This window comes from Nanorana parkeri, unplaced genomic scaffold (genome assembly GCF_000935625.1).
Source record: "Nanorana parkeri isolate BGI_ZX_2015 unplaced genomic scaffold, ASM93562v1 scaffold1070, whole genome shotgun sequence".
NCBI lineage: Eukaryota > Metazoa > Chordata > Amphibia > Anura > Dicroglossidae > Nanorana > Nanorana parkeri.
This window is the reverse complement of record NW_017307338.1, coordinates 560,114-580,195: the sequence shown is the minus strand read 5'-3', so window position 1 is coordinate 580,195 and position 20,082 is coordinate 560,114. Positions and strand designations below refer to the sequence as shown.

The following is a 20,082-nucleotide window of genomic DNA, read 5'->3' as shown; positions in this document are numbered from 1 at the left end:
AGAGCCATCACCTCTGTAAGGCATGTGTCTGAATTGGTGGCCTTTCCTTGCAAAGAACCCTTTTAATCTTGTATAAGGACAGGGTGGTGGTGAGGCCCAGAATTTTCCTCTAGCTTAAAGAAGTTTCTGCCTTTCACCTCAACCTGGATATTGTTCTCCGATCCCTCTGTCCGGTTCCAGCTCATCAAAAGGAAATTTTTCTCCATTGTCGGGCTATGCGTGCCTTCTTTCAGAAAGGCTGATATTTTTCATCCTGGACGGACTCAAGAATGGTGGTCTTGCTTTTCGTTCCACCAACTCTAGGTGGCTCAGACAGACCATTATTTAAGCTTATGGTCTCAAAGAATGGGTTCCACCCTCTTCTGTCAAGGTGCATTCTACTAGATCTGTGAGTGTTTCTTGGTCTTTTTGGCATCAGGCAACGGTTTCTCAAATGTGCAAGACTGCCGCCTGTTCGGCTGTTTACACATTCCCTAAGCTCTTACAGGTTTGCATTTCAGCCTCATCTGATTCCAGCTTCTGAGGTAAGGTCTTTAGGTTGAGCTGCAGGGAGTACCCAGTTTTCTTGGTTTTTTTTTCTTGGGTCTTTTGGCATTTGTGTGCTGTGTTGCCCACCCCTTGGTTGGACTGCATTTTGACATCCTAAAGGTATAAGACTTCCTGTGTCCCTCAAAGGTTGAGGGACACAGGAAAAATCCTGTTCTTGAAGTCGATTGAGCGTCACAGGTCTCGCCCCTCGGTGGTTATCATCATGCTGTTGGTACTGATTTGCTTCAGTACTAAGGCATATTGGTAATGGGAAGGGTTGTCCTAGGGTGGCCTACAGTTTTTTTCCTTTGTCCAGTTCTCCTGTATTTGGCTCCAAGAAAAGGATTTTATGGTGAGTGCAAAAATCCTGTGTTCTTTGTGGGGCATTGTATGCTGCAAATAGCTGAAAAGTAGTACATGCGCTTATGAGTAGTTCTGGTCCCTATAGCTGCCCTTGCAAGAATTTTATAAGCTTGCTAATGTCATGAACAGTAATAAAAGCAGTTTCCATAAGATCACGGTCAAATAAATAGAATACTAAGACATGCTCTCGAATGGGAGTGGGGGTTAATATGGGTAATTGCTGGACACTGCACTTTTTCATTTTACCAAGAATAAATAAGATCTGGATGGGAGACAAAGATAGAGAACATTGTGGCAAGGAAATTTACATATTTTACCTCCCAATTTGAATTTTGCCCATCAGGTGTGAAAGTTCCTGTCAATAAGGATAGCTTTTTAAAATTAATTTTCTATGCCAGATAGTAGACATGTGCGATTTGTTTCGTTCCGAATCGAAATTCGGACGAATTTTCGGACATTCGGATGTATCCGAATTCCGAATTACAGACATAACGAATCCGTATTTCCATTTCCAAAATTCGGTAGTTCGAACGTTCGTTTCGTTTTCGGTTCTTATTCGTTTGGTTCGTTGGAGCAAAGTGACATTAGAGAAGGAGAAAAATATTTTTTCCCCCTCAAATGTCACGAACGAAACGGATAAGAAACGAATAAGAACAGAAAACAAAACGAACGTTCGACCTACCGCTACCGAATTTCGTCCGAATCCGAATTCCGAATCCGAATTGACTTTCACACCTGAATCCTGAAAAATGAAATAACACAAATCCGAATTTAAAACGAAACCAAACTAAACAAATTTTTTGGCAGTGCACATGTCTACCAGATAGCCTAGAAAACATTGGAGTGCTCAGAAAGGGCTTGAGTCTATGAACTCACAACACACTTGCCTTCTCAGCTTGCGGCCCCAACAAACACTATGATGGCTGGTTTGAATACTATTCTATACTCCTGTTCTGTTGCAAAGGATATTTATTAATTTCAGTCATTCTAACTATTTCAATTTTCTTTATAAGGAGGAAAACAATATTGTGCACAACCAGAAATTAGAGATACTAAAGAAAATGTTACAACAAGAAAAAGAACAATTACAGGTCAGTATCGACATTAAAAGAAAATGTGTTTTGCCCATGCAGGTAATGGCAATTTAAAGCCACTCTTTCCAAAAGTACAAACTTACCTTTGCTTCACTTCATTCAACTGATGAAAGCATAGAGAAAGAAGTACTTTGGATATGAGAATCATGTTACTCACCCCCCTCTTGTGACAGCCTTGGTGATTGACCCATTGCTCTTTTATAGATGCAAGGAGACATTGAGCCCCGTGTAAGCCCCAAATCGCTCTAGTCAGAGCTTGCAGAATGTTGACTGTCTCAGCCAATGCTAACTGACTGGGCAATGCCAATCGCCACTCCCTACAGCTAAACAGGGTAACAGTGAAGTGAAGGAATGGAGAGTATGTGCTATCATTGAGGGGCAGACTGGAGTGAACCTGCCTGGGCAAAGCACAGGTACACTTTAAGACCTTCTTTACATGGGCTTAAGCTTGTATGAGAGCAGTGTGTACAGCAAGCTTTTGCAATGCGTTTGTGCAGCTTTGTAAAGCTTCAAGCTGCTTTGTTGAATCCTTTTAATAACTTTACTTTCAGTATGGGAATATTAAACACAGATTTTAATGGGAGTGCTGTCACTTTCAGCAGGCTCTTAACAAGCACCAAGTGGTAACTTTTGCTGAAGCCGGGTAGCAGCTTGGTTAAAGTAATAGCACTTCTAATAAGATATGTTCTTAATATTTCCAAACTGGAACTGATAGGGGCCTTTAAAAGCTTCAACAGAGTTTGCTGAAGGGTCTGCAAATGGTACAAGCTGAAGATGAGCAAGTCCTTAGGAGATTATTGTACGCTTGCATTTTTCTTTTACATTTTGCCTTTGAAGAACTGCAATAAGCCCTTTGTACATTTTAAATAAGCCATGCAGCATAATTCCTCATCATTAAGAGAATACAGTTGTCCCATATTTCTTAACTGACATGCGTGTGCCGACAAATGCAATTTATCTTTGTCAGCCTTTCATAAATTGTGAGAAGATTCCCAGAACTGAGATGTCAGTGTGCATATTGTAGAAAAGTATGTCAAAGTTTTCCTGATTTTCTGTGCTTCCCTTTTTTTATCAAAAACGGGACATTGCTGATTTAAAAAAAAACTCTTCTGTTGGTTTGAAAAAAAAGTGAGTTTTATGCTTTGTATTTGTCTTCTCGTGTGATTTGTAGTCTTCCCAGGAGGAGTATAACAACTCCCCATCCCCACGGCTTTTAAAGGATATCCAAGACACCAAGAAACACATACAGCAACTTCAGGAGCAGCTGGGTAAAACAAAGTCTCCAATGCAGGTGAGGGCTTATTTATAATTAGCGTTTATTTTTATTATTTTTTTCTCTCCGCAAACTGCATGGCATCACTTTAAACGCTTCACGCTGCTTGCATTTGACATTTTATTCTATTTATATACATGTAGTGTTCATGACAGTGATGTCCTGTGGCATGGTCTCTGCATTTTACTGCAGTGAACATTTGCAAAGAGGGCAGCATCATGTGTCAAGTGGAGGTTGTTTTTCTGTCATTCATTGGCACATAGATGCAGCGGAAGTTTGAAAGGTTTTCAGTATGAGTGGTTTTAAAGCGGAACTACAACCTCCTATCCTATACAGCCAAGGAAGGTGCCATCTTAATCTCTATTTGGATTGCAGTTGCCATGGTGCTGAGTTTGGTTGAGAGCTGAAAAAAAGCACACTGGCAACCTTGACAGTTGGCCTGTCCTAAAAGTAACTGTTTTGGGAGACATTAAATTGGTGGGCAAAGTACCCCTTTTAAGGTCAGCTACATTTCTGCACTGCTTGGCTCTTCTGTAATCCCCCCTGTAAATCTACATCAGTGAAGTACAAACCTGTTCGCTTTAATCCACAGGAAAGTAAACAATCAACAACCACTCGGCTATTTTTTTTTAATAGCACATTTGAAATTGTATTAGATGATGAGCATTTCTAGTTGTTGCAAACACTCAGTATCAACTCTGTGGGACCTCTACGTGGCAATTGCAAGTCATGTCAAAAGCAGGTGATCGCTTGTAAAGACTGGGCCTATAGGCACCATAAGAAGTCTACATCTGCTGCTCAGCATTGTATGACATGCACGTGATTATGGTTACTTCTGTCCCTTTTCCTGTGCTGTCATTTTTTTTGCAATATAGTAGTTTGGTTTGTGGCCTTATAACAACCATTTTTGAGATTACCAACTCAAGGCCATTTCAGTCTGATTAGAATTTCCTACCGCAGTTTAACATACTGTACACTAATCAGAGTTCTTTTTCATAGTTAGGTTTTCATAAAGCCATAAAATGTATTTTAGGCACTAGGATTGTGTGTGTATATGTATGCAGTGGCTAAATGCCGCAGAGGACACTGGGAATAGTTGAGGAATGTTTTTTCCTTGCACCCAGTCTGTGGCTGTTCATGAAAAAAAGGCTTCAGAGGGAGGCAGATGGCAGAATAAATGTTTTCTGTTTTAGGGCTTTGGAGTATGGCCAGGAAAAGAGTGGGTGGCTTTCCTGGCCATACCACTCCACTCTAGTTTTTCACCTGCTGCAAGAACCAAGTAGAGGTTCAAAGATTGGGCTCTATGTGAGTCATGGGGGAGAGCACAAAAGACTTTCAGGGCTGTTGGGGCACTTTTCTGGCAGCCGAAGCCTGCAACACTGTCGGTTTACCAAGAGTTCGTTCCACTATATACCCCAGGTAGCAAACTCTGTATGTCGCATACTACAGCATCCTAAAATGATCCTTAAGCAGAAACTATTTGTACGCAATTGCTAACATCATGGGGAAATGTGCTGTATTTGATATATTCTAGTTATTTCTAGAGCACTTATCGTCACATTCACCATGCTTTTAATACATATATATTGAAGACTTAAATGCCTAGTTTTTAATAATTGCACCTTCCTATACAAGGATTTGTCTTAGTGGTTTGATAAACATCTTTGGACACAGAGCTCTTCCAGGTCACGTCGTCCACAGATCTCAAGAGCATAAAAGAGACCTTACTGGAAGTTCCTATCAGTTGACACCACTGTTGCCACTGTTTTTATCTGTGTGCTTTGAACTTATTTTTTAGATAAAGCAAAAGGGAGTCAAAGTTTTGGATGGCTCCATTCCAGTTTTCAACGACAGACATTGTCCCTAGAAAGGAAGAATTTGTGTTGCACTCTCTTTAGCTAAACCTTTTGGGAATGGGACATCTTTATGGATGAAGGGCCCCTATATCGCATGTATGTTAACGTGTTGTGTTAAGGCAGCCCATTTAAAATGGTCTCTCCACAGCACACCCCAAGCCAGTAAAGCCCCTGTTTTTATAAGCATCACACTACAACATACAGATGGGTTCCATCTGTGCATTGTGGTGCACTGCAACACCTGTATGTTTGGATACGTTTGGCAAGATGCCTTTGTGTGCCATTCAGCATGCATTATCCTGGCACCGCAACATAGAGCACCACCGGCTGGGCATTGCCACACTTATTTAGGTCTGGAGCTGGCCTAAATGATGTGTTTGTGATTTTGTTATTAATTTTCTTGTTTTTGAGTATGGTCACATCGTAACTGCCAACTTATTTGCAGATAAATGAACTTGATGCATATTCATATGACCAAGAACGTTCTGATTATATAATTGGAGATGGATCATGTCCAAGTAGTAACGTTATGGATGTAAGTTTAGTTACTCGTTTTTGTGTATTTGTCTTTACCTGTGTCCCTCTATCGGAATTTAATTTCTGTTGTGTGTCTTATATTTATGGTATTGCATACATCACTATCTGTTTACCGTTTATAGCTGGCACTTTCACAGAACATTATTTCCTGCTTCTGACTAGTGCTTAGGTAAATTGGATGTGGCGTTTTCAGGCAGTGAAAGCAGCGGTTTTATTGAGCAATCCTATATTGTTAGTTAAGAATGAACTAGCGAAATCAACAGGACAAAGGAACTTTATGCCTCAATTATCTTTACTGTCTATAAATTTCATACTGGCCGCATCCACTGTACTTTAAAAGAAGCTTTTGCCTGAGAGGCACATGGGGACTGCCATTCCCAATTCTCTTCTTAAGAGGTTGCCCTGCTAGTACATTGACCAATTGGGTAAAGGTCATAAGTCCTATCTGTACATTAGCTCAAGGTAAATGGTAAATGTGATATCCTGGAAACTGGTATTTTCAGAATAAGAAATAATAGTAATGGTCGCCTTCATGTCTCAGGAAAGGTGCTTTTAATATATTTTCTTGAGTCATGGATTTTTTTCAAGACTAAAAATATTATTTTAGCATCTTTTTAAAATTGTAGTCAGTAATTAATGAATGTATGTAAATACATAATATATTCCCCTTTCCAGTTAGTGGGTTGTGAAAACGCCAGGATGTTGTACTCCAGGGTTTTTAAAAGCAGGATCTCAGATTAAACACACCTCTGCATGAGTGTAGTCTTCCCCGTGCCAATGCAGGAATGGTCTTCTAAGAGAAGCAACAAACAAAATGTTTTTTCTTTTTTAATCTGAGTTAATAGAATGACTCAAAGAAGGGGCTCCACAATTTTGCTAACTACATCTTCATTCTGTAGGAGAAATCAGAAATGTAGAGCTAGTGCTGGGCTTTCTTAGTAGAGCGACCTGCGAGCTCTGTAAACACTGTAGCATTAAACTATCCTAAATCGGTAGTAGAAAAGCAGGGAGGGGCTATAAACCATCAGATTTCTAATGCTGTTTGTATTGCCTTCGGGGAGTTTTTTTCCCTCCTATTTTCCATTGATGGTAGTTGCCAAGGCAGGACATGTCTTTTAGAGGAGAATTATGGGGTGAGTGAAAAACACTCATGCCCATAATTCAAGCTGACCTGTGACAAAGAAGCTGTCACAGGTCGGCTCTATTGATCGGGAAGTCAGCAAACACATACCGCAGATCGCTGACTTCCCCATCCGCTCCCTGCAGAGAGTGGTGACTGTCAGTTACCACTCCCTGCAGGGATCCCTCCCCTCTCCATTTCTCCAGTGCTGACTGGAGAAACGGACAGGAGGAGAGGGTGGCACAGCAGTATTGTCGGTATACATCCCTGCTGTGGTGCTGCGGCCATATAGCAGACAATAGCCCGCTATATACTGAGTTTTGGTTCACCAGAGCACACAGTATACGTCCTCCCGTGCCCCTGAGGAGAACTATGGGCAACATAGTTCTCCTTTTAAGAGGCGCAACAAATAACTTTTTTAATGGATTGTTTACCTGTGTCCTGGGAAGCACACAAGGATCTGAGCCCTGGGCCATATTATCTCATCAGCTGTTAAACATAGAAGTTTCATTCAAATTAAGGACTCCCTCTAGTGGCCTATCTTCAAATATCATCTAAATTTAAAATAATGTTAAAAATATGAAAGTGCAAAATGAGAGTATATTTTTTAGTAGACAATTTCCTTTTAAGCATACCATCATAGAAGATTCTTTGAAAAATTGCTAGCAATAAGTCTAATACAATATTTTGTATATGCTGGATTAGACACAAATTTATCTCCACAGAGTCCATGCAGCAGGCAGCGAGAAAAACATTCCCTAGAAGAAAGCCCAGAGAAGAGTGAATATCAAGACACGGTATGTGTACAGACTTTAGCTGTAATCTAAGCTTTTATGTCTGAACAATAATGCATTAATCCGCACTTACTAGTTTTTATACATTGCAAAATGTCAATCGGTCTGCTGAACTAGAATTCACGTTGAATGATGCCAGTCAATTCTGTTGGATGGCAACGCAATGCTAAACAGGGGTAGGGAGACAGAATGTCCGACACATTTACTACAAGGTTACAGCTTGAGTCATAAATTCCTCCCTCAGCTGCTCTGTGACAAAAAGAAACTTGACCCGGACTACTTAAATATGTATCTGTTTAGAGTGAAAATCTGTCTCATCATAAGTAATAAGTCTGTCTCAGAGCTTTTCTATCTGTCGCACAGATCTGTAAGCTTGTCGCAAAGACTTTGCTGAGCAGGAGACACCCCGATTTACACCTAATTGGTTGCTTGATAAATGTCTCCCACTGTGTTGCAACAGACTTAAACAAGCCTTCCCCCCATGTGAAGGAGCACCAGCACTATTCAGATTCGGGGGACGTATGTTGATCTTTGCAGATGCTTGGACATAATTCATTTCGGATTCTTGGGAGTGAAAGGTGGTGTTCCAGGGCTACAAACCCAAATTTTGTGCCCTGTCTCCTCCGTTTCTACCTTCTATCCTTCCCGCATATTTTCACAGACTGGCTTTATCAGTCTTACTCAGGTCTGCTGGACCAATGTGTCATAGATCCAGTCGCTCTTGTAAAGAAATTCAGGGATTTTACGCCAGCCTTTTTTCATTTTTCCAAAATACAAATGGGTATTGGCCATGAATATCTACATTCAGGTCCACAAATTCAGATGGAATCCACCAGATCTGTCACTTCCTCTCTTGATCAGGGAGACGTTCTGGCTTCTGTGGATCTTAAAGATCCTTACTTTGCATGTCTCCATCTTATCAGCACTATCTAAGATTTGCTGTAGAGACGGTGTGCTAGTAGATCATGACCCTGCCATGCGGCCCATCAGTGGCACCTCTGGTGTTCATCATCATCATCATGTTAGCTTCAGAGCTGGCCCTGTTGCACTCTTGTAGCATCCCCATTGTGGCATACTTAGATGATCTCCTATTGAGAGGAAATTGGTGCAGCCTCTGTTAAACAATGTATCTCTGACTGTCCAAACAGTACAAATTTTTTTGCTCTGCATTTCTGGGCTTGGTCCTGGACACTTCTCAGGCCAGAGTGTCCCTTCGCTGCAGTGTACATTACAGGCATGGACAATTGGTTGGCAGCATCTGAACTTGGGAGAGTGGTCTCTACACTTGGAGGTTTTCCAGGTGAGGGATGCAAGATGTGTACCTTTTTGCCTACAGGTTCAACAACAAACTGGACAGGTTTGTATTCAGGTGCAGCCATGCTCTGCCAGAAGCAGTGTTATCAGTTCAGCCCCATCAATGCCTTTCCCGGAAACTTCTTGTTACTGGTCTTAACAGACTGACTGACTGTTCAAGCCCAGTTTCTAATGGATGGGCATCCGAGTCTAAATACTATGATGTCTGAAGCTAGGAAGTCCACTGCCCACAAGGTCTATCATCAGACATAGAGGAGCTTTCATCTCAAGATGTTCTCCATGGGACAAATCCTCTCCTTCCTGCAGTTGGATTTTTGAATTGTTGACTCAAATATTAACATGCTTTTAAAGTGTTTTCTTTACCTCCTCTGGGTCAACTTTGTGTATATGGTTCTTTACAAGGAGAGAAAATCTTTTCAATTGGTTGATCTTGATGTACGTTTGTCTATTTTCAACCTGACTTATTATGTAAATGTTAGGCATTGCTTCTTTCAGGAGACTTTTTTTTTTTTTAATATATATTCTGCAGCTTTTTCGGAAGGGTGTCCCAGCTTCTCATTCCACCATCTCTAGGTGCCTCCAAAAGCCCATTGTTCACGCTTATGGTTTTAAGGATGGTAATGGTAATAATTCAAAATCTGTCTCTGGCAAATTAGAAACTCAGGCACCCATTTCCAGTTACCTGAAGCCACTGTCATATGACCCTCTGTGCCACCTCATCCAAGAGAGAACATCAGTTATTTTTGTGACATATGATCTTATTAACAGTTTGTGTAATGGCATGTGTCATGACTTTTGGTTTTGTTTTATAGGATTCACAGTCCAGCGTGGGAAGTCCATCAACCCGGATTTCACATGGCATTATTGGTGCAGAGGATGAGGAATTTGATGCTGAACCAGAACAGGTAAATATATGGTTCCAAGAATGTGAAGGATTCACCGCAAAACCAAACAATGGGAAACTGTAGTCTTAAGTTGGCCATATACACCTATAGATTATCTGCAGATTTTCTATGGTCAGATGGAAAAAGTGCAACAGATTCTTCCATCTACGCTAAACTGTGTGGCTGGAGGAATCTCCCACTGGGCCAAGCTTCGGTATCTTTCTAGTCACCCCGCTGGCTGTCAGAATACCTGAACATTCTCCACAAGCTGTGTAGCTCGCGGTATACTGAGACCGCTGCAGCTGCGTGATTGACAGCTGGTTCTGCCTATCTAGAGGCAGAGCCAGCTGTACCCGCCACTCACCTCATAGTTCTCCTTTTAATTATAGGAAATCCAATTACATTTAGTATATGTATTACCACATTACTACCATGACTTGCATGGATTTCCAATTAGAAATAAGCAGTCTGTGAGAGAAAATAATTCTGACTTTCTTTTTAGAAAGCCCAGTATGCTCTCCCATACTAGCACCTCACATCAGAGGTCTCTTTTGAAAAATCAAGAATGTGTTTTATTAATATGGATATTTTATATAAAAGATCTTTTTTTTTAAATGTGTTAACATGGAAATAAATTATTATAAAGTGTCTATGTCCTTTCAGCAGGTGAATGATCAGTGCAGCTGCTTCCAAAGTATGGATATGTTGAAGTCTCATCCTGCTCACCTTGCGGTCTTCTTGTTCCATGTGGTCTCTCAGTTTGACCCGGGTCCATTGGTATGTTAAAGAATACATTTATTTTTGTTTAATCACCTTTTGTTTGTGAATGTGACCCCTTGGTAATTTGCTTTGTTCTTCTCTTACTGCCCAGCTCTGCTACTTGTATGGTGACTTTTATAAGCAAATAAACCCAAAGGAGGCACGCAGAGTATTCCTGGAAATCTACCAGTTCTTCCTAGAGAGAACAGCGGTGAGACTTTTTTTTTTTTTCTTTTATGCGATGTGACACAATCATTTATTGATAGGCAAGCTACAAAAATGTCTGTCAAAAAGAACAAATGTATAAATAAAATAGTTGCATGTTTTAACCATTGTCGGCTTTTAAAGGGGATTTGGAGTATGAACTAGAAACCCCCATCTGGCACTCTTTTTTAGAGTTGTGCCCTCAGACTGGGTGTTTCATTGTTAGAACTTTGTTTTCTGGTCAGCCTGGTAATGTGGCTTGACCAGTCATATAAACTGCTGTTGTGTGGGCACCAATATATGCGAAACATGTGACCTTATTCTACCCAGCTGTACACACAGCACTGGAAGAAGATTTCCACGGGTGGTTGCATAACATATGGTTTTAATGGAGGGATCAGAAGAAGTGGAAAATGGCCGACTAGGGGTGAAACCGCAGAAAGAATATAAAAGTGATGGTTTGGTTTGAGTTATTCAGTTTAAGAGTACTTATTTCCTCTAAGAATGGAAACCTTTAAAGGATCAGTCCACCTAAAACTAATATTTGAACTTTTGTTAGGTGATGTAGATTTAGGGCTCATTCACATTATACATTGAATTAACGTGTGTTGAGTTGCGCTGCATTATGGTCAGCCACAATGTTTAAGTAGGTGGTACCTGTCAAAGCAACATCCACATAAATGGCAGGACCCAAGGTTTCCTAGCAGAACATTGCCCAGAGCGTCACACTGCCTCAGCCAGCTTACCTTATGGTCATAGTGCATCATGGTGCCATCTCTTCCCAAGGTAAGTGCCGCACAGCCACCCGGCCATCCACAAGATGTAAAAGAAAATGTGATTTATCAGACCAGGCCAACTTCTTCCATTGCTCCATGGTCCAGTTGCTCATGTGTCTATTGTAGGCACTTTTGGCAGTGGACACAGGTCAGCATTGGCACCTGACTGGTCTGCAGTTACGCAGCCTCATACGCAACCAGCATTAACTTTTTCAGCAATTTGAGCTACAGTAGCGCTTTTATTGGATCAGAATATATGGGCCAGCCTTCGCTCCTCACGTGCATCAATGAGCCTTGGCCATTCCTGTCTCCCGTTCACTGGTTTTCCTTTCTTTGACCACTTTTGGTAGGTCCTGACCACTGCAGACCATGAACATCCCACAAGAACTGCAGTTTTGGAGTTGCTCTGACCCAATCGTCTAGCCATCACAGTTTGGCCCTTGTGAAAGTTGCTCAAATCCTCACGCTTGCCCACCCATTTCCAGGTGTCATTGTAATGAGATAATCAATGTTATTAACTTTACCTGTCAGTGGTCATAATGCTACGGCTAATCGGTATATATCCCTCTTGAAGTTTGGTGGGGAGAGCTCTGCATTTGATTTCTTAGGCTTGCACATCTGCTGTAAACATTACAAAGGGTATCCTTTCTCTCCGTTTTTTTTTCTGAGCACCTTTGCTGTAATCTGTTAATCTGTAATCTGTTAATCCTGTCCTTTTATAGAAAGACTTTGGACTGAAATTTGAGAATAGTCTTTCTCTCATTAACATGCAATTCACAGGCAAGGGTTGAAATCCTTTAACCCCTTTTAGGACAGGCAGTGTTCATATCTACTTTACAAACTATAATGAACAAACCACTCGCCCCTCAACCCATTACAAAGAAGGAGAAGCAAGTGCCATGTTTAACCCTTTAGAAGCCAACATACCCTAACCCATGTAAAAAGCTATTTACATTGCAGAAAGCATTTTTTTTTTTTCTATAGCTTATGCTATGTGAATGTGAACATGTAAAAATATGAAATAGGTGTTATTACAATTTGGCTGCTAAAGTGGAAAAAGTCTCATCTTTCAGGTGACGGGAGTTCCCAAAACTCACCCCTTTTACTGTATATCAATGCAAAGAGTCCTAGTACATATGAGGGAAAGCACATTAATTAAAATTAGTCTTTGGCTGTATCATAGCTGAGCAGTTCATCAAAATACTGCTTTGAAATTGTTTTGTATGTTTGATGTTTGCTATTATTTTAAAATAAATCCTACACAGTAGAGAGTGTATGTAATGTAGGAACAGGCTGTAATGTTACCTGGATTTTCTGTTAACTTTTTGCATGCCTTGTTTAAGATTTGGGAGCTCTCCATATGGACAAGCCTGCAGTCATGTCATCCAATGTTAGGTTGGGAGCTCTTGCTTGCCCTCCCAGCTTCCTTATTGCAGTGTAGGTTGGCTGCTCAGATCTCTGTAATTGCATTGTACAATGGTAGTGGAGTTCAGGCTAGACCTTCATCTTCAAGGTCTAGCCTGAACTACCCGGGAGCACTGAAGAAGGCAGGAAATCAAGTAACAGTGCATACAGAAATCTTGTAGTGTCTGTTTGTTATGAGCTTCTATTAATTGTGTGTATTTTCTAATGTGTTCAGTTTACTTTAAAAAAGAAAAGATCCTGGTGTAAAAATTAAATATAAAAAGGGAAAATACATTTATTCTATTCTTTGATTCAATTTTGTGATTTTTTTTTTTCAGATCTTTTTTTGAGTTTTGATTGTTGTTTTGATTGTTTGTTCTAGAATCTTCGGGTTTCTGTCCCAGAAGACCTTGCACTGGAGTTGGGTAAGTTTCAGTTGACTTTATAATTTTTGTGAGTCTGTCTACTTTGCATGAAACACTTCAGTGGTCTGTGCTTGCATGGGTTTCGTTACATAGAACAATATCGGACCTCTGAAAAGTACAAGCATGCATATGTACTCAGTACTTGGTTTGGGCCCCTTTTACAGCACTTACTGCAATTACTTTTGCACAATATTCTAATCGAGTTTTACCTGTATATAATCTGTAATGAATAACTGTGCTCTGCAGTTGCATCATTTTTCAAACATGCTAAAGGTTTTCTTTACCAAAATTTCCAGATTTGTTTTTTGTTCAGGTATTGTGTACACGTGCAATTTTTTTAACGTATAAAGTTAAGAGTTAGCTTTGACTGTCACCCAGTAGACTATCAAATGTAGGAGGTGATGTTCTGATTTTTACGCAGCCCTTTGATGTGCTCTTCTGTTTTTTTTTCGTGTTTTTTTCGTTTTTTTTATATCCTACAGCTGAGTATGTTCATAACTTTAAGAGTTTCTCTAGAACTGACCTACACCATCTGCGTAAATTAAGCCTTATAGTGACCAAGTCACTGAATATTAAAAACTCACTAGCCACTAACACAATAGCCAATATCAATATTAGTTTCTTGTTAGCTACAGATTGAAAACAAAGTGTCCATAGTCTGATCCTCTACCTTTCCCTAAACCAACCAGGGTTGTTTATGTAGTGGTGCAAGAAGGTACATTAATGGAGTGTACCAAAGAGGACTGCACAGCAGTATAACACTGATAGGAAATGGAAATCTATTAAATGGGAAATATGATGGGCACAATGCCTGATGTTCTGATTAAAATGTTAGTTTCCCGAGGTATCTGTCCTCTCATTTTAATACTGTTTAAATCACTGTCCTGGGACAGCAAGTGAAATTAGATGTTTTGCATATGTGTTGTCCAGTTTATTGTAACAAAGGATTGGAGTCTGTGTGACAAACAACTAGCATTTTTTTAAGGAGGTCAACAATGTCCTTAATGTCCAATCTGCCATCACATTTCCTTTAAGGGCTGGTTAACACCAGCTCTGGTGCGTTCCAGTATGATTTGCAGCTGGAAGGCACTGGAGCGCATCTTCCTTCATCTGAAAAAATAGTACATGCTGCATTTTTTTTAGATCGCACTGGACCAGAACGCAGGCACTGATGTGCCGCACGTTCTGGTGCGGGGCAGCGTGGCTGTAGTGCCAGTGACTTAATCGCACTACCACTACCCCTCCCGCCCCTGAGCACCGGAAGCTGGCGGGTTATGCACCCCAGTGCATTCCAGCAGCGAATGGTGCTGGAATGCATCGAGGCTGTTGTGAACCGGCCCTTAAACATAATTGGGAATGCACTCACTTCTCATGGTTACCAGAAGTGGGCAGTTCAGCGTGATGCAGTTCTCTAGCATTCAGCTGTGAGCACATAAGACATCTATCTCTGACAGGCGACTGTCAGTGCTGTTAAGATGGAGTGGGGGCACCTGAACCAGAGGATAGCAGTGTCAAAATGAAAGCTTTATTATCTGCTGAATAATGTATTTTCTGCATCCTTGGTCACATCATTCCATTCTAATGAACATACATTATAACACAGACTGAGAATTTATAGAGGAGAGGATTGCTACAGAGGGAAAAGCTAATTAGTCAAAGAATAAAAACTGTTACAAGCATCAAACTCCTATTCCAGTGTTCCTAACCTGCAATAAAAATAAACAGTGTCTTTCATATAAATTTAAATAAAAGCGTAGAAATTATAGATTAAATGGCTGATATAAAAGGGCTTTGCGTACGTTACATTTCATAATGAATTTTATCTTTTCCCTTGACGATAGAAAAAAGGCGACCAGAATTTATACCGGAAGATTTGCTTCGACAGTATGTCAACACTATGCAGGAGAAGGTGTACCCAGAAGTACAGAAACTGTTAGAAGACTTTAGGTAACATTCATTTTGTGTGTGTTTGACCAAACTAAATAAAAAAAGTGGAATTTAATAAACTCCGTTAAAAATCGAACTTTGTCTGACAGGCAGAAACGCAGCATGGGTCTGACGTTAGCAGAGAGTGAACTGGCCAAACTGGATGCCGAACGTGCCCGAGAACGACAGACGCTTGAAAAAGAAAGACTTTGTGCGGAATCAATCTTACAGAAAATTGATGACATTTTGTAAGTAAAGCACTGTTTTGACCAAACCACTAATTTTCTTCATGTTAAACACCCATAATCGTATCGTTATCGGTGCATCATTAGTATATACCTAGTAGTGAAAGAGTTAATGCTCTGGCACGCATTTCCATGTGTCCCGGGTTCAAGCAGGAAAGCCTCCTGGCTAGGCAGGCCTGGTTGTTTTTTGTATGTGAAGCCAAAGGTGGTTCATGAAAGCCAAATTGATCTGGTGACAAACGCATGTTTCATTTGAGGAGATCTCTTCACTGCCTTACCTGCATTAATGCTTTATTTTATGAGGAGGGGAGGCAGGGTAAAGCAGCACTTATCTCCCTCTGTGGTTGCTCCACACAAAGCATTATGCCCAGTTGCTCACATCTGAGTCTAAATGGGAGAACTTTTGATTACGACATCCTGTTTGCCAGGGGACGTTTTCTAGTTGTCACAACAACCTAGTTACAGGAATTTGTCCAGCCTTTATTAAATTGGCTTCGGTCTTGGAAAATGTTTGGTGTATTTAGTCACAGAGCAACTGTTAAAAGAACCAGAGAAATGGCTAAATACACAGTTTAGGAGAATTAGTAAGTGCAAGGAGGGCAGTATTCAAGTGAACCTGTTGCTTTGCATGAGCAAAGCACAGATTCACTTTAAGTATGTATATGTAAAGTCATATCTAATAGAGATTTGACCTTCACTAATGATAGTTTGATATACTGTATGTTTAGTAGCCAGTTGGCTTCTATTGATATGTAGAAGCAAGTTCTTACAGTTATAAAGTTGACATCAAATCAGATGTTCAACCAGGATATTTGCTATGAGGCAGTCCATTTTTCTTCTAACAATCACTTCATTCTGTATTGCAGATTTACACCACAGCCAACCGAGGAAGAAAAATGGTAAGATTCTGCATTATCTGTAGATGATAAAATAAACAGAAAAATAATTTGTTTTATTATCAGCAGTGCTTGAAAACACATCTGATTATTAGCCTATAGTCCCAAAAAAGCATCCTCCTCACGTGTTGTATTTTACTTTTTTAATTAAGAAAGGAGAAACAGTATAATAAGCTGATCTCAAAATTATTAATGAGGGACCAGGAAATATGTTGGCTTAAGACCTATAATACAAAATGAAATCTCATAAAACAAACTTCACCCCTAGCTACTCACATCTGTCGTTGAACAAACAAAGGGGAGTAAAGTTGTATCGTAATATTAGCTGTCTGCATGGGTAACCACTTAACAATTCTTGAATAAATACATTGGCACAATAAGGTTAGAACTTTCCAAAAGAGCCCAGATGACAAAAAAATTAATTGTAGGGCTAGGAGGGAAGTGGGTGTGTGTGGGGGGGGGAGGGGGGGCAGAGGGGGGTAAGGCTAAATTGTGATGCAAATATGTTGCACTCGGTCCGTGAACAAACACACTAATAAGTGTTTATAAACGATCTATCTATATATTAAAGTGAAATAATCTGTGTAGAAAATTGAAATGTTTTAAAAAGTATTTTTGTTAAACAATAAAAAACTGAAACCTTCTCAGTTCGTGCCAATGATCAACATTAGTGAATTGATGTGTACATCCCGAATTTGTGAACCTCTGAATAGTGATATAATAAAACCGATGGATTTACATTTCTAAAGTGATAGCAATACAAAAACACACCTCTCGAGGGACATAAACCATTTCATACATATCCTGTGAACAGGATTAAGGTGGATACTTTGCTTCTCTCAGTGATATTTGGTTAATTTGTCCAATAGTCCTCAAATTATTCACTGAGAATTCTCCAAGTGGGTCTTTAGTTTAAAAGGTCTTTGGTTTCTAATTTTCTAACCCCTTCTGATGTCTCTTTGTCAGGCAACCTGGCATGGTTCTCTCATTCCACTCCGGTTGGCTGATCTCTTGCCGCCCGAGCCGGCGGCGTTCACCTGATAGTATCCCACCGGGGAAAAAAGAGGAGGCTCTCTAAGTGCAGTAACTAAAAATATTTATTTCGTAAAAAAGTTTTTAAATAAAGTTTTAGTGAGAGGTGAAGACAGGATTACTTTTTGAGAAAGTTATTGAACGAAACGCGTCAAAGGAAGACTCTCCATCTCTCGTAGCTGAGTGCTGATAATGCTCAAAAGCTTGAAATTTCGTTGTTTCCGTAAGTGCATTTGAGTTTTTTACGAAATAAATATTTTTATTTACTGCACTTAGAGAGCCTCCTCTTTTTTCCCCGGTGGGATACTATCAGGTGAACGCCGCCGGCTCGGGCGGCAAAAGAGATCAGCTAACCGGAGTGGAAGGAGAGAACCACGCCAGGTTGCCTGACAAAGAGACATCAGAAGGGATTAGAAACCAAAGACCTTTTAAACTAAACACCCACAAAGATAATGATAATGCCCAAAAGTTCCGGCATTTATCAATCCAAAAGCAACAATGCATTCATAAATGATAGGATAGGTATGTCAATTTTTGGCACATCCGAAATGGTAGGATGAGCTAGGTCTCACGAAGGTGTGTGCATTGCTGACCCTCAACATGGAGCACTGGTGGTTTTGCCTGATTGACCTTGCATTGATAATTAAGCTGTACATGCATGGGGAAAAAGACAGTGGATCATTTAATGCTGTTATCATATATGGTACAGATAAATATTATTGCAATTGAACAATTACCTTCATAGATAACACGTGGAAGACCTTACACGAGGTCAGGAAGTGAGATGAAACGTCCCAAGTGGGGACATAGGCTACTAGAAAATGTATTTTTAGTGGTCCCTGTGTCCTAGCTAGAATGATTTCCCGATCTGCTAGGCATGAAAATAGACAGGAGGTAAGACGAGTCTTCCAAATGTGGACACCACAATCAAGCTTGTGATTGTGGTGTGGAAGCAGCAATAAAAAGTTCTAATCTAGGCTCTAATCTGCCCGTACCCTCTCCAAAAAATGTTGGTGCTTAGCATTTTATTTTTAATGTGTAATGCAACCACTGGAGAACTTTACTAGGACTACATGATCAAGAACTGCCATACACCACTAAATCTACTAAGGGAGGGGGCGTGTCCAAGATGGCGACCGGAGCACACGTGTAATAGCTGTGCTCCGCCACCCTATCTATTATCCTGTGAGTTATAGCCCTGTGGAGTGCTCGTTTCGATACGGGACCAGGACCTACCACTCTCCTATACCGGAGGGTATGTCTCGGGGGCGCCGTAAATCATCTACAGGCCGCCCCAGTACCCCCTCACCCTTGCCGGCCCGCAGCAAGAAACAACCTCGGGGCAAGATGGCGGCCCAGCCGGAGGAAGTGGAGGAGACTTCGTCAGGCCCAGCCCAGTTTACAGCGGTGATGGCCGCGATCTCTGGTTGCCAAACTGCGCTCACGGCCAAGATGGACCATCTCCAGTCGGACGTGGGCCTCCTCCGACGAGACCTGGACAGATTCCGGGATCGGATGACCGCGGTGGAAGGTAGAGTGGGTGAGGTGGAGGATGTGGTGGGGGCCCATACGGCGACTCTACGCACTTTACAAACCAAAGTCAGGGCCTTGGAGTCCAGGGCGGTGGACGCCGAAAACCGGAACCGCAGAAGTAACCTGCGCATTCTTGGGCTGCCGGAGGGGCTGGAGGGCACTGACCCACTCACCTTTGCCGAATCCCTGATCCGGGCCCTGCTCCCTAAGGCCCAGCTCACGGCCTTCTTCGCGGTTGAGCGGGCCCACCGCATGCCTTCCTTCCAGGGGCCCCCCGCGTACCTTTATTTTCAAACTGCTAAACTTCCGAGACCGGGATGCCATCCTTCGCGAAGCCAGGCTAGTGGGAGAGCTTAAGTATGAAAACAACAAGCTTCTCATATTCCCGGACTATTCTGTGGAGACGCTGCGCCAACGTAAATCTGGGGGGTGGAAATGGGGGGGGGGGGGGGACTGGTGGATATCCTTACCCCCCTATCCTGTAACCTGTGGTGCTCCTGCGAAAGTGCATGGATATACTTCTGGCTTTATTAATTTTTCTCTTTTTATATACTTTTGCGGACCGTTTTGGAGTTGGTTTGTTCTGAAAGAGATTGTCCCCAACTGAATCCTGCAATGTAGGCCTCCCCTTAAGATTACACCCGCGACCTGAGGGACGGAGGTGGAGAGATCCCCTGAGGATACTGTGGTGGAGGGGGTGACCGGACAGAAGAGGACAAGAAGGGGTCATGGTCTTAGTCACCTACTGCCTCCTGAGGGGGCTTACTACGTTGCAGAAGTTGTTCACAGTGATGTTCGTAATTAAGTTTGAACCCTCAAAAGATTTGAGTGCTTCCACAGGGCCCACCTGCTGAATTCAGGGTTGGGGCCCTCCTGTATGGTTTAGAGTTTTAAGTTTACTTCCCTTTGTTGTGTGACATTCCCCCACTGGCTAGTTGCCATGACAGGTTTGGGATTTAGGGCACTTCCTCGTTTGGTAGGTGCGGGGTGGGGGGAGGATGGGGAAAAGGGTCTCGGGGTTATGTGTTGTTAATTTGCTGTGTACTGTCGGTCCTTTATTTTATGTTCTGTTGTTCTAGCTATAGGTGGATCTCTGCTTTGGTGCTCTTTGGGGGTGGG

At 41.5% G+C, this 20,082-nt stretch overlaps 1 protein-coding gene across 1 annotated transcript in view; it reads left to right on the top strand.

Annotated features, from left to right (window-relative positions):
• The window catches only part of ARHGEF12 (Rho guanine nucleotide exchange factor 12), a 101,906-nt gene that overhangs the window by 24,472 nt on the left and 57,352 nt on the right, over nucleotides 1-20,082 (top strand). The window contains exons 7-17 of the mRNA XM_018567592.1: nucleotides 1,905-1,982; nucleotides 3,157-3,276; nucleotides 5,560-5,649; nucleotides 7,497-7,568; nucleotides 9,692-9,784; nucleotides 10,427-10,540; nucleotides 10,635-10,733; nucleotides 13,289-13,331; nucleotides 15,173-15,278; nucleotides 15,368-15,505; nucleotides 16,369-16,401. Coding sequence (XP_018423094.1) covers nucleotides 1,905-1,982; nucleotides 3,157-3,276; nucleotides 5,560-5,649; nucleotides 7,497-7,568; nucleotides 9,692-9,784; nucleotides 10,427-10,540; nucleotides 10,635-10,733; nucleotides 13,289-13,331; nucleotides 15,173-15,278; nucleotides 15,368-15,505; nucleotides 16,369-16,401 — 986 coding nt within the window. The remainder of the gene's footprint in view (nucleotides 1-1,904; nucleotides 1,983-3,156; nucleotides 3,277-5,559; nucleotides 5,650-7,496; nucleotides 7,569-9,691; nucleotides 9,785-10,426; nucleotides 10,541-10,634; nucleotides 10,734-13,288; nucleotides 13,332-15,172; nucleotides 15,279-15,367; nucleotides 15,506-16,368; nucleotides 16,402-20,082) is intronic.